Genomic DNA, 14,587 nt, shown 5'->3' with positions numbered 1-14,587 from the left:
TTCCAACAGCCATTACATTAGTGTTCTAATGGTAAACTATTTTACATCCTATAAATCTTGTTAAAATGCTAGTTATTGCTTTTAAATACTCTATGTGGTAGCACATCTGAAACCCAGTAAAGCAGCAGCTAAATTGGCTTTCCTTGGGCAGTTACTGCCAGTCCTGAAGTTCAATTCTGGAAAAGAAAAAGGGGAAAAAAGGGCAAAACAAAACAGAGTGCAGATCCCATCCAATGTGTGGTGCCCTGTATGGGCGTAGCTTTTGACTCTGTGTTTGAGTCTCAGATTTGGAGCAGATGGGACGCTGCAGTCCTGATTGGTGGCATTTTGTACCAAATGAGCCCCTCCTGCAAACCTTGACATCCGATCGTAGCCAATCGGAATGGAATTGGAACAAAATCTGACAGATACATCGTGATCATATGACTAGAGAGATACTGTAATGTGTACCGATTTGGAGTAGTAGCAAAAAAGTGTGGTTTGAAGAAAAAGGAACATCTTTCTCTCTCTTTTGTACGAAATACGGTTCAAGAGTTAGAAAAAATGTGAAGCGGCCTGTTATAGCACCACCATGAGGACGATTAAAAAATGTGGTTCTTCATTGGCATATACTGGGAGTGTGTGATCAAAGTTGCTTGCAGATCGGTCCCGTGGTGCTGTTCACAGGCGGACAAACGGACAGACTCACAGGAGCAAAAACGATTTCATTTCAGAGATAACAAAACAAAACAAAACAGCTTTGTCAATGAACAGGTCAGTCTAGTTTTGCTAAATGAAGTTTATTCCATACAGTATGTCATATTGCCAAGTAACTGAAGATTTTATATGTCCACTACTGTCTTGAGCAGTGTTGCGTTGGTGATTTTGTCACTGGTGGGATGCAATTTTAATGACGTTACGTGCACGTACGGGAGTTCCCGCCGCCGCGCATAAATGTTCCCTCGTGTGCGCACAGAACAGCTCCGACCAGCATTATGAAATGTTACTTTAATAATGTATCTGTGATTAATTTTACTTAGATTTACGATTACGAGTGCATAAATAGTGGGAAACATGTTTCTATAGGAAATGACTATAGCTTTAGTTTAGTTTTTGTAAATATTGCCAGTACAAGATTAATCAATGAATCACATTGAAATAAAACATAATTATTTCCTGCTGATAGATATTTTCAAGATTAACAAGCAAAACAAGCAAAACTAAAACTGAACGAGTATCTTCCTCTTCTTGGATGGTGGCTGAGGCATCCTTGCATTGCATGCAGATAGGATACAACAGTACTGTCTGTTGCCAAAATGCTCTTTTTATACAGTGTATGTGAGGACGTATTTGAACACACCTGACGACCTTAGCTATTGTTATGCAAAGTAGCCAGGTGGGTAGGCTACTTGGCTCACTAATCGAGTGGAGTACCCGTGTGCACATCTGTGCATGTGCGTGCGCGTCCTCCTGCTCAAAAAACTGGTGGGATGGCCTGTTACCGCATGCAATGACCAATGCAACACTGGTCTTGAGAGAAGAGGGAAAACTGGAGCTACAGAGGACAGGGGGGAAGAAAGGCAAGAACCCTTTAAGTCCCTAGTTGGCTGCTTCCTTAACCCTTGCATTGTGTTAGAAACCTGCATACACTTTTGGTATTAGCGGGTCAAATTTGACCCGTGATTTAACTCAGCCCAAAATACCCCTAAAAATATATATTTTCATTTATTTTTTTGTGAGTATGATGGAACCTGTGCAGACAGAGTTTGTAGGTTATTAGTTGAACAGACAAAACAAAAGGGCCCACTGTGGACCGTCAGCAGTGTTGGAATAGTTACTACAACAGAGTAATATGTTACTTATTACATATTACTTGTTTAAAAAGTAATGTAGTTACTTTACTTATTACTCCCTGCCAAAAGTAACTAGTTACTTATTACTTAGTTACTTTTTTTCTCTCGCCCCCAGTAATTGCATCCTTTCTCCCCAAAAGTCTGACTTTGCATTTTCAACATTAGCAGTTGTTTTTTTTCTCTTTTCTGCAGCCTACATTGTAAAATCCTCATTGTTGATTTAACTCTGAAAAGTGTTCTGTACACATGACGGGTCCATTTGGTTCTATTTGTACACTCATTTCAATTATATTAACACTAAGACTTTTACTGTGTATGAATTCATAACTTACAGACTAAATGAACAACTTCTGTTGTTTATTAAAAAAATGTATTCTAATAAAATACAAAAATAAAAAGGCTCCCATAGCAACACATATCAATAAGCAGACATGGCAACACTGTTTGATCCGGTTTAAAGGTGCCACACCATGAATTTCATTTTTTTTTGGGGGGGGGGGGGGGGTATTTTTTGGGCTCCCCAGTGTCTCTTGTACCCCAAAAATTTTTTTTTTTTAACATTCAGTCATTCATTCTCATTTCAGAGATTTTCAGAATGGGCGTGTCTGAACAGGCCATTTCAGAATGGCAATGCAAGTGACATCACTTGCATTGCCATTGCATTGATGCTGGCCAGACAGAATTGCTCAGTAGCCCCCCCCTGCCCAAGAGGACGTTTTGGTATTGCAGCTGAAAGTGCTGTATAAGCCAGAGACAATTGACTTGGGATGAGTATATCTGAGTGATGATTTAGGCTCAAACCTTTTGAAAAAGGTTTGAGGGACATACACCATATGATATTAAATATCAATTTTTTTTTAAAAATTCATGGTGTAGATCCTTTAAGGCCCGCCCTTCCGCATAGACAAGTGCGCAACGTTTCCGTATCCGCTCTAGACCGGATCAGCAAGCAGCCTGCATAGCAACTGGATCCCAACCAGTCTACTATTATATCAATTGACCAAAAACAACACAGGATCAAATAAACACACTCAAACCCAGAGTACCACCAAGGCTCGTGAAAAAAAGTAATAAATTACTTTTTGAAAAAAAGTAAAGGTAATAATATTACTCAAAACGTGAAAGTAATTAGTTACGTTACTAGTTACTGGGAAAAAGTAATAATATTACTTTAAGTTACATATTACTTTAGTTACTTTCCAACACTGACCGTCAGACCGTCATGGAAGAAAAAACAAACTACAACCTTAATCACAGTGCCAGTGATTAAACCAGGTGCCTCCAGTAGCAAAGTACAGCTTTGTGGTGATTATAAACTCACAGTAAATCAGGCCTCACAACCTTTGGCCTATTCCAAGGATTGAGGACCTGTTTGCTAAACAATATATGAGTCACGCTTTTACTTTTATAATGTGAGATATGAGAGAGAGAGAGAGAGAGAGGAGAGAGAGGGAGAGAGAGAGAGAGAGAGAGAGAGAGAGAGCGAGAGGAGAGAGAGAGAGAGCGAGAGAGAGAGAGAGAGAGAGAGAGAGAGAGAGAGAGAGAGAGAGAGAGAGAGAGAGAGAGAGAGAGAGATTGTCTGTCATGTAAGCACAGTGGTGGAAAAATAAATCCGATCTTTTATTTAAGTAAACCTAAAAAGGTATTGGCATCCAAATGTACTTGAAGCAAGTACTCATGCAGAATGTCTGTTTTTTCAAAAAAGGTTTCAAAAATAGCAGATCTACAAGCTCCCAACGTGTTGCATCCCCGCACGTTGTGAGCTTGAAGATCTGCTATTTTCTTTTATTTTTTTAATAGAATTTGTATTCCACAATTCTGCAGTGATACTGTACATCACATAAATATGTATATAGTACATGGCGTAAATACATTTACCGCCGATTTCATTTCTGTCAGTACTTTCTTGTGGGTTTTTCAATTTTTAAAACATCCCCTCCAGCTTTCCCCCTGCTCCCAAATTACCCCCCCCCCCTCACCTTCCCACCCACCTACCCATCCATAAAAAATCAAAGAAGAGAAAAAAAATTTAAAGGAAAAAGAAGAGGAGAGGAGGAAAAAGAAGACAAAGGAGGGAGAGAATTAAAAAGAAAGAAAGAAGAAAAGGAAAAAAGAAAGAAACAAAAGAAAGAAAAAGAGTGGAAACAGCATGTTGACTCCGCCTCGAATGGTGCATGCGCCTCATGAGTTGTGATCCAGGATAAATCAAAATCCACACCCTCAAATTTCAGGTGGTTTGTACACTTGTCTAATCCAGTGACATGGTTTGCAGTGCTCGAAGTGAGAGATGAGAGGCTGCCACTGTGTATAAAAGTTTTCAACAGAACCACGGACAGCAACGTTTCTATAGTTTAAAAATAGATTACTTTCAAATAGAATAAGTATAAAATAGGGCGGGCCTAATCAAAATCTGTGACTTGTATAAAATAGGGCCTAATATAAATCTGTCAAATAATTGTAGTGCAGTAAAAAGTACAATATTTGACTCTAAGATGCATTGGAGTATTGAAAAATGGACATAGCCAAGCAAAGTAAAAAAAAAAATAGAGTACCTCAAAATTGTACTTGAGTACAGTACTTGAGTAAATGTACTTACAGTTGCCTATAGTTACTTTCCACCACTGTGTAAACATGTGCGATAAAACCCCACCCACAGAGTGGACTGAAGGAAACACAGACACTCCTCCTGCTGTGGGAAGGGTGAAAGCCTATGGTGAAAGCAGGACATAGTTCATTTGGGGTCGAAAAGTGTGACCACGGATCCTCTAGTCCAAAGCACTGACGCAGAACGTCAAGAGAACGCCAGGAGGAGAACGGGACACCACCACCATGGGCTTCCTCCCTCTCTTCTCCACTGAAACATGGACGCTGTTGGCTGTATTTATCTGCCTTTTTGTTGTGTAAGGATGAACTCCATTTTGTTAAGACTTGAACGGTGAAAAGCCAGAGCAATGAGAGACTGCACAGGGTGTAGACAGTAGGCCTACAGGGTGTAGGGCAGAGCAATGAGAGACTGTAGGCTACAGCAGTGGTTCTCAACCTTTTCAGGCCGTGACCCCCCAAAAAAACATAATTATTTGAACTGGGGACCCCCACCCTGACAAGCACTTGGAATGTAGAAGTTGAGGCATTACATTCTATTTGACTTCACAGCATGTGAGGTTGTTGTTGCATGACTGCATGTTTCTACCACTGGTGGAAAGTAACTAAGTACTTTTACTCAAGTACTGTACTGAAGTAAAATGTCTGTGTTTTGTAATACTTTATACTTCTCCACTACAGTATATCTCAAAGGCAAATATTCTAGGCCTATACTTTTTACTCCATTACCATTATTTCACATCTTTAGTTACTGGTTACTTTACCGGTTTAGATTACTAATACAAAACATATATTAAGTGATAAATGATGATGTATTATTATAGGTTAAGAAGCTACACAGCAGCACGTGAAATTATAAAAATTTGCCCCACATTTACAAGCTGCAACATTACTAATGCATTAATAATGGGCCATTCTGCATAATGAAGTGCTTTAATGGTTGGTACTGTAAGTGCTATGTATTTTCACTAATTTAAAGTTTGAATGCAGCACTCGTACTTTAGTATTTCTTCATTGTGGTATTGCTACAGTAAATTGTCTCTGTCGGGTGGAAACCTCATATGTCCAAAACTGATACTTTTCAGGATTCAAATTCAAAAGTATCAAAAGCAGCAGATACGTTTGCTGTAGTATGATCAAATAGGGCTTTCTTTTACGAGAAAGAACATAACAAGTTAGAATATGGAGATAAGAGGTTTCTGCCAGACAGCAACGATATACAGAATCTGAGTACTTCTTCCACCATGTGGTTGAAACATGCATGTTGACTGCATGTTTCTGCTCTCTCTTCATGTCATGTAGGTACGGCCGCAGCTCTTACGGGGTATTCGAGAGGATGGGAATCCCTTGTTTCAAGCCTGCACTGTACTTTGGCACCATTAGTAAACTTGACAAGGTGTGGAAGACTCTGTATACTTCAGCGTTCAATGTTCAGATTTTTCTCCCCAGCTTGTAAAATATAGTCTGGCGTAGCCATATGATTGGAGATCTCCACCTACTGATCGTCTGGGGAATTACATTCGGTGTTGAGGCTTGAGCAATTGCACTCTATTTTATTTTTTAATTTATTTCACCTTTATTTAAATAACTGTTGCAGAAAGCTCTCCGCTGACAAGCCTACATATGCCCACTTTCTTTGAATACCAATTATGATGCTGTCCCAATAGAAAGGACCACCCTAAAGTCTTTATATTGGTTGTAGTGCAGTAGTTATTATTATTATTATTATTATTATTATTATTATTATCACATTGAATGTCACCAGGCGTATCGATCAGTGATCTTAGATCGTCTGGCTAGGCAAGTCTACGTAAAATAGAAACTTACATAATTATGTGAAATTTGCCCTCTACATTTACCCATTCTAACTAATTAGGAGCAGTGAGCGCTATTACGCTCGGGGACCAGATAGTGGTTAAGTGTCTTTGCTTAAGGACACTTTGACACAAAGACCAGAACCACAGACCTTCTGTTTCCCAGATGGCCTCTCTTCAGCCCATTCAGCTATGGCCATCCCCCTCTTCCCTCTCTTGACCCCAACTCAAAAGTATTTCCAATTACAGCAGTGGCACATGAATTTAGGTAGACTGACACTGATGTTATTTCTCTCTCTCTCTCTCTCTCTCTCTCTCTCTCTCTCTCTCTCTCTCTCTCTCTCTCTCTCTCTCTCTCTCTCTCTCTCTCTCTCTCTCTCTCTCTCTCTCTCTCTTCTCTTAGGTTTATTATGTAGAAGACATGATGTCCTCGAAGATGTTTGGGAAAATGTGGGGGTGAGTCCACAAAGGGGGTCCCCAGGGGGTCCCCAGCTGTATGGCTGATGGTTAGTAACCAAATTACAAGTCTGGGTCTGTAACTCAGAGAGTGTTCAACTTGAACCAAGTGGACCCCAGTAGTTCCATTTGAGTAACCCATTTAGACCTGGAACCGCATTACGTAACTATACCTTTCAAGTCTTTTGGGGTTCTTGTTGCTATATGTATATAGCAACATAATTGTTTCGCTATCTTTCAATATATAAATATTTGAAGTTTTTCAATAAACTTAGGTTAGGATTTAGGTGTTTTTAGAATCGGCCTCAGGTCTAAATGGGTTAAATTAACACAGATGATTTTACAGTGCTGGATTCTCAGAGATAAAGAATTCTAACAACTGGGGGTCTGTGGCCTAAGGCATAATCAAACTGGGTGCCATGTTCTATTTTCATGTTGCTTTGTGTTTAGTTTAATTTAATTGCCTGGTATATGAAAATGATTAAAACTGGTGTGATGTGTTTACGTCAAGGTCTCCCCTTGCTGTCATTTAGTAATTTAGTACGTTTATGTGTATCAAAAAAATACATTATGATTTGATTGATGCAAACTTTGTTTGTGTGTGTGTGTGTGTGTGTGTGTGTGTGTGTGTGTGTGTGTGTGTGTGTGTGTGTGTGTGTGTGTGTGTGTGTGTGTGTGTGTGTGTGTGTGTGTGTGTGTGTGTGTGTGTGTGTGTGTGCGTGCGTGCGTGCGTGTGCTTAGCATTTATGAGTTAAAAATGCCCATGTTGGCTGTCATGGATCCAGGCATGATCAAAACCATTCTGGTGAAGGAGTGCTTCTCCCACTTTACTAATCGACGGGTAAGAACTCCCAAATGTATTAGAATGGACATCAATGAATTATAGAAGCGATTTTCAACCTTTCGGTCGGGGCCCACTGCTGGACTGCGAGGATGCTGCAAGTGGGCCTCCAAATAATTGGCAAAACTCTTGGATTTTTATCAGCATTATACAATATTAAAATATGTATAATTATGTTTTTAAAAAAAAGAGATCACACTTGGGGGTAGTCTAACATTGTCACTTTAACATAGCTAACTCCCACATGTACAATATTGTGAAGCACAGTAATACCCTAATACCATAAAAAATGCAACCACTTTCAACCTTATGTTTTGGGAATTATTGGCCATATCATTTAAACAAGTTTAAAAATAGCGTCGATATTCGTTGTATAAGAAGTATAAGAAGGTTGTAAACCACTGGGTATAATGTACAGTATCTTGTACAGTAGTTAACGCTCAGCAAAATGTTGACGAAACGATGACATCAAAGGCGTTGAATCACGTCATCGAGTGTACAAAATATACGCCCAGTGACGTAAAACGATGGCAATCATCAAAGGTGAACTTTAACTACTTAAGCTCTATAGTCTATTGTATACTTTGATGACAAATGGCAAGAATAGCTGATCTACAAGCTCACGAGGGTTAGGGTTAAGTTAGTCATGATATGAATACGTTGTGAGCTATTATACCTGCTATTTTCACCATTCTTGAAAAAATAATGTACATAATAAGTAAAAAAAAACGAAACATTTGAATAATATGATTACGTTAACACACACACACACACACACACACACACACACACACACACACACACACACACACACACACACACACACACACACACACACACACACACACACACACACACACACACACACACACACACTCCTGTGCTGACCAGTATTCTCCTGTAGAACCTGCGTCTGAATGGAGACCTCTATGATGCTGTTAATATAGCAGAAGACGACAACTGGAGACGCATCCGCAACATCCTCTCTCCCTCCTTCACCAGTGGACGTATCAAGGAGGTGAGAAGTGTTCCACCACACAGCTCACAATGGCATTGGCTTGTACATCGGCTATTTTCAAATGGCCGAAATGTATATAGGGCCGAAGTGGTTAATGTAAGTTTTGTAATAATAATCAAAATCTACAAAGTAACTAGTGACTACATTTTTCAAATAATTGTAGTTGAGTAAAAGTACAATATTTGCCTCTGAGATGTAGTGGAGTAGAAGTAAAAGTATTGGAAATTGGAAATACTCAAGTAAAGTACAAATACCTCAACATTGTACTTAAGTACAGTACTTGAGTACATGTACTTAGTTACTTTCCACCACTCACACACAGCAAGACAGGCAGACAGATAGGCCTACAGAGATATCCAGGTATGGGCATACAAGTGACACAGATATATGTACCAGTTGTCAGAGGATGGTTCACACAGAGATGCATTCTTCACTGCATAACACAAACACAGAGAAACAGAGAAAAGCCTCAGATGATACAAAAAAAACTAAATTTAACAACTGAGTGTATCTGTTTGTCAAACATATAAAGTCACTGTCGAATTTGTCACCAAAAGGTGTGACTACTGGTTAAGGTTAAAAATGGCTGCAGGGAACCCAGGTTCAGAGAAGTATCACAGGCACTGGGTCTAAACAACATTACCTCTGTTTTAAATCTATTGAAAATTAGAACGTTTAGGGGCATCCACGCTTTTATGTCCCCAAGACAGTCTGGTTAGGGAGCTGGTATCTTTTTCCTTCAGGGGCGATAGATTCGTCTCCACCTTTCATGTGCATCTCTTCATTTTTCTCTCCTCTCCATCTGTGTCAGATGTTTAGCATCATGAAGCACCATTCCCGCAAGCTGATGGACAGCCTGAGGAGCAAGGTGCACAATGATGAAGTCATCACTTTGAAGGAGTGAGTAATCCCTTATAAGGACAACTATAGACACCATGTGAATCCTATCACTTTTCTTTTGCTCCTAAAAAAAAACAGTTAGTAAATCCTTGCATGTGTTTTGTATTGCATGTATTGCTGAGGTGCAGCCAAGACCCACTGACATCAAATGGTGCAACCTATCCACTACAATAGGTGGCTCCACTGAGTGGTGAATTAACATTATGTCTGTTTGTAGTTATTTTGGGACCTACAGTATGGATGTGATGGCCAGTTGTGCGTTCAGCGTGGACATTGATTCTCTCCACAACCCCTCAGATCCTTTCACGACCCACGCCAAAGAGTTGTTCAGAGTCAACATTCCTCTCTTCCTCCTACAAGGTGTTCCTTCCCTTGCTTTTCTTTACAATGACACTAGACAGCAGAGTAAATCTGATGACTGAACTAGAATCTTATATGTTGATAATTAACACAGATGTCTGTAATTGTTTGCCTGCCCACTGTCTCTCCTCATCAGGGATGTTCCCATTTCTTATTCCACTGCTGGAAGTGTTGGGCTGCTCTTTGTTCCCTAAATCCTGCACCGGCTTCTTTGGATCCGTTCTGAGGAAGGTCAAAGCGGAACGTCAAAGCAACTCACTCCAGGTCTGGATGGTGACACATAACCAAGAAATACTGCATTGTGGTTAGATAATGTAGGGAAGTCGTTGAAGTAATTTAATAAAAGGTGAGGTGCAGTGGTGTGTAAGTAACTAAGTACATGTACTCAAGTATAAAAGTAAAAATTTGAGGTATTTTTTTTTTACTTTCTTCAGTGGGCCTATTTACCAGTTTTGATTTTACAGTACTTCTAGCCCATTACATCTCAGAGGAAAATATTGTACTTTTACCCCACTGCAATTATATGAAAACTTTAGTTACTGGTTACTTTGTAGATGTTGATTATTATTACCAAAAAACACTAACCACTTCAGCCCTATATATTTCGGCCATTTGAAAATAGCTACAAGCTCACAAAGCGTCGAAAAGATTTTTTATGTTGAACTTGCACAATGGGTACTTTTACTTTTGGTATTATAAAGTATATTGTGATGCTGATACTACTTTTGTACACTCAAAATGTGCTCAAGTAAATACATTTTGAATACCGTCCATCCGTCCCAATAAATATAACACAGTGAGTGGACTGTAAACATGTTAACTGCTCTGTTCGCTTTCAGGGTCGGGTGGATTTCCTTCAGCTAATGTTTGACTCACAGAAAAACAACAACCCCAAGGGAGAGGACCCTAATAATGGTGAGCACTTACTGTATAGTGACATCAAACAACACACACTCAAAAGGTGTTCTAATGCCATATGAGATCCATTTCCAGATCTTTGATTTCTCGCTCAACAGGTTTGAGTGATCATGAGATCTTGTCCCAGGCAACAATCTTTATCGTCGCCGGTTATGAGACCAGCGGGACTGCTCTCACCTTCTTGGCGTACAACCTGGCAAGAAACCCTCACATCATGAAACGTCTGCAAGAAGAAATAGACACCACTTTCCCCAATGAGGTAGAGTTTTACTTTTGTAAACTCTGTACTCTGTATCTGTAACTTTGTAACTCTTCCTGCTGTACTGCCTCTTGGCGATTGATTCCCCCCCACAGGATCAATAAAGGTCTATCTATCTACAGTAGACACAACTCAACTCCTACACAGAATTAAATTGCTATACCCAGTGCATAATAAACACACAGACACTTCACTGAAGTAATTTGGGATTGATCTCATCTTGGCAGGGTCCTGTCCAGTATGAGACTCTGATGCATATGGAGTACTTGGACTGCGTGGTCAACGAGTCCTTGAGGTACTGTACATATGGTCCCTATACGTCTTTGGTGGCAGGGTATTTTAATAGGTCATGTCTGTAGCAGGGTTTTCTAATAGGTTCTGTTTGTCTGTCTGTATGCTTGAATGCAAAGAAAATATCTCCTGAACCGATGGGAAGACCTTCATGAAGATAAGATATTATTATCTTTTTGAATACAAATTAGGCCATATCTCAGGAGCCTCCACTACTGAGTTATGAATCTAGTTTCAATTCTCGCAACCCGTATGAGTCCACAGGATCAGAGAACCTACTGGATTAGTAGCAAGTAATGGAAGATTGCCCACTTTTCCAATTGAAGCCAATCTTTTAATATAATTTATTTTCATAAAAAATATAAAATAATTTAGATCATGGTTGAGTGGCCAGGTTTGGCCAGGTTTTCATAAAAATACAGTGAGCAGTTGAAAAAGTTTAAAAAGAAAAAATGAAATATAAAAAATGATTTTTAAAAATATATGTATTGTTTCTCTCCACACACCAAAGAAATGCTGATTAGCATATCGAAAAGGAACAAACATCTGTTGGCTGGGCAACAGGCTTTTATTTTCAAATGCTGAGTACGGATTCACTGGTGCAAATGCTTTAGGAACACAATTCAGTGAAAAAAGTTGTTTTAATGAGAAACTTTCCTTCATGTTTTCATGTTTGCTGGTGTCTTTCTACATGATGACAGAGGAAGCAAAACTGTTTTCATCTTGTTAGTGTGCTTACATATTCATGCTGCTGGCTGTTCTTATTTTAACTTTAATGTTAATGTATTCTTTGAAGAATAGTATTGCCTGCATCCAGACTATAGTGTCACACCAGGTTACTAAAGTCCAGGCTGGGGATGGCCTACACATACATCACTGTAGCATTATTTGTGTGGGCATGGAATCTTGATTCTTTGTCAAATATTCTGTTTAAAGGCTTTACCCGCCTGCTCCACGTGTGGAGCGCATTGCCAAGGCCACAGTGGAGATCAATGGAACCACCATCCCAAAGGACATGTGTGTTATGATCCCAGTGTATGCTCTACACCACGACCCCGACCTGTGGCCAGAACCAGAGGACTTTAATCCTGACAGGTAGCAGCTTGGGGACATGTTGTCAACTCTTACATAGTTCCGCATATCATACGTTTTTAAAAAGTACCGGGTCAATTCCATTGACAGACTCAAATAGCTTCAATTTGACCCTCTGTCTTCTGTCTATGGACCAGATTCAGCAAGGAGAACAGGCAGAACATTGACCCATATATTTACCTGCCATTTGGGGCAGGACCAAGGAACTGTATCGGGATGCGATTTGCCCTGGTGGCGATCAAACTGGCCCTAGTGGAAGTCCTACGACACTACAGCTTCTCCGTCTGCAAGGAGACAGAGGTGACACATCCTAACATTTATAATACTCACATGAGATGCAATACATTTGTTGAACTCGCTGCATCCATACAATACATTTAATCACATGAAACCTTGCGACGGGTTGTGAGCTTGTAGATCAGCTATTTAAGGCAAAGAGATTTTGTGTGGAGGGAAAAAAGAGCCAACCATAGTATAGAGTTCACCCAAGTAATTACGTTATTTCTATCGTTTACCTACCCTGTGGTGTCTTTGACTAACAGAGAATTTTTGTTTGGAAAACATTCCTTAACTGTGAATCTGGAATCCAAAAAGGAAGAAAAAACTTTCGGAATAAAATTTATCAGAGACAACAGCAAAAATATATCAAAAATCCATCCATAAATCCATCCACGTTCTATATTTTCTTCTTCTATGGTTGTAGAATGCTAAACCGGCTCATGCACGAAAGACGCACACGCCTGGGCACTCTTGTGCATGTGTTTAAGCTCTGGTTGATTTTCTTCATCTTTGGTGATATTTCTGGAATGTTTCTCAGCAGACTTCAGTAGAACAGAATCTAAATGATAATATGAACGGTGTTTTGGACTTTATGGATGGATTTTTTTATATCGTTTTGCTGTGTTATGTGGAGTCTTTTCTTCATTTGTGGATTCTGGATTCCCCGTTTAAGAATGTTTTATATACTAGACTGTGTGTCTAGTTCTGTGTGTGTCTGTGTTGTTTTTATTTGACAAAACTTTTCCACTCTCCAGATCCCTGTGCAGATGGATCCGATGGGTCTCCTCGGTCCACTACGGCCAATCAAAATGAAACTAGTGGCGCGTTCCACCACATCAGAAAACGAGGAGCACAAGCAGAGCGAGGATGACGTCCAGTGACAGAGAAACCAAACCAACACACTCGCACATAATGTAAACACACTGAGCATTTCTGAATGCGCAGTTTATTAATTTTTAACTCTTTTCAGTTGCTGGCAGCCGTCCATCGGTCGGCCTCTGCTCCATGCTTCTATTCTCAACCAATCTCATACACACTCCACTAATTGAGTGCCCCATTTAATCACGGAACCACTTGAACTCTATAGTGTCCTTATTCTGGGGGCGAAGATTTGGCAAAGATAGCCGATCTGCAAGCTCACATGCATTGCAAAGCAACGTGCTGTGAGCTTTTAGATTGGCTTTTTTTTTGTCAAAGAGGTTCAATGGGAGAGGGAGGGAAAGGGAATACTAGCGGACTCTTGTATAGAGCCTAGAGGCCTGGGGAGACTCTGTTCAACGAATGGTACGGTCACACAGTCACGGCAGAATGCCGCATCTGATCGCAAGCCAATGCGGCAGATGCACCCATTTCCGTCCGTTTCTTTGTTATCTCCCGGGGCTTTGAGCAACTGGTGGGCAGTGCCAACAAAGTGCCGGTTTTCCGGATGTGTAATTCGTTTGACTAGTGCTATTTATAGAAGGACAGAGGAATGCACGCAAACAACATGAAAACATATGCACGTGAACCCAAGCATGCCTATTCTGGGTGGGAACATTTTCCAAAAATAGCCGATCTACAAGCTCACAACGCGTCGCGATGAAGAGATTTGGTGTTGACAGAAAAAAGCGGTCCAAAAAATGTAGGTCAGTTTTTACTGAGGATAGAGGGTGTAAGTAGAATTAAATCAATAATTATGAATGACCCATTCATGTTAGAAGGGTTCGATTGAGATGTTTAGTTTTTTGTAGCCTACATTTGTATGTGAAACTGTATGATTAATAAAAACGTTCCATTTATTTGGGATAGTGATGTATTATTCTGCTTTTCTTCATTATGTTCACATAAGCTTTTTTACCCTATCGCTATTTTACCCTATCGGTAAAATGTTTACATTCATTGAACATGAAATATGCTTGATGTCTGCCTGTTTGTTTTGTATGATCT

The 14,587-nt window shown here is 39.9% G+C and overlaps 1 protein-coding gene across 3 annotated transcripts; it reads left to right on the top strand.

Annotated features, from left to right (window-relative positions):
* The first annotated feature begins 632 nt into the window (after nucleotides 1-632).
* Nucleotides 633-13,682, top strand: LOC308098884 (cytochrome P450 3A30-like). 3 transcript variants are annotated; one of them, XM_080447346.1, is made up of 14 exons: nucleotides 633-753; nucleotides 5,736-5,829; nucleotides 6,651-6,703; nucleotides 7,445-7,544; nucleotides 8,449-8,562; nucleotides 9,374-9,462; nucleotides 9,680-9,822; nucleotides 9,959-10,086; nucleotides 10,662-10,737; nucleotides 10,839-10,999; nucleotides 11,227-11,294; nucleotides 12,227-12,385; nucleotides 12,520-12,682; nucleotides 13,417-13,682. In XM_080447346.1, the coding sequence occupies exons 1-14, from the start codon at nucleotides 746-748 to the stop codon at nucleotides 13,540-13,542; spliced, it is 1,482 nt and encodes a 493-aa protein (XP_080303472.1). In that variant the 5' UTR covers nucleotides 633-745; the 3' UTR covers nucleotides 13,543-13,682. The 3 variants fall into 3 exon arrangements, with proteins under 3 accessions (XP_080303472.1, XP_080303471.1, XP_080303473.1); XM_080447345.1 differs by lacking the exon at nucleotides 633-753 and adding an exon at nucleotides 4,587-4,732; XM_080447347.1 differs by lacking the exons at nucleotides 633-753; nucleotides 12,520-12,682 and adding an exon at nucleotides 4,587-4,732.
* Nucleotides 13,683-14,587: the final 905 nt, after the last annotated feature.

The sequence above is a fragment of the Gymnoscopelus braueri genome, assembly GCF_963280865.1.
Source record: "Gymnoscopelus braueri genome assembly, chromosome: 13".
Taxonomy (NCBI): domain Eukaryota; kingdom Metazoa; phylum Chordata; class Actinopteri; order Myctophiformes; family Myctophidae; genus Gymnoscopelus; species Gymnoscopelus braueri.
Note: the sequence above shows the minus strand (reverse complement) of the source record. Positions and strands in the feature narration are given on the sequence as shown.

What these genes read in the sequence shown, in the direction of transcription:
- LOC308098884 (XM_080447345.1), top strand. Translation starts at nt 4,662, where the DNA reads ATGGGCTTCCTCCCTCTCTTCTCCACTGAAACATGGACGCTGTTGGCT. An exon ending in CCATTAGTAAACTTGACAAG is followed by an intron (nt 5,830 to 6,650) that starts GTGTGGAAGACT and finishes CTCTTCTCTTAG; the next exon opens with GTTTATTATGTAGAAGACAT. An exon ending in CCGTCTGCAAGGAGACAGAG is followed by an intron (nt 12,683 to 13,416) that starts GTGACACATCCT and finishes TCCACTCTCCAG; the next exon opens with ATCCCTGTGCAGATGGATCC.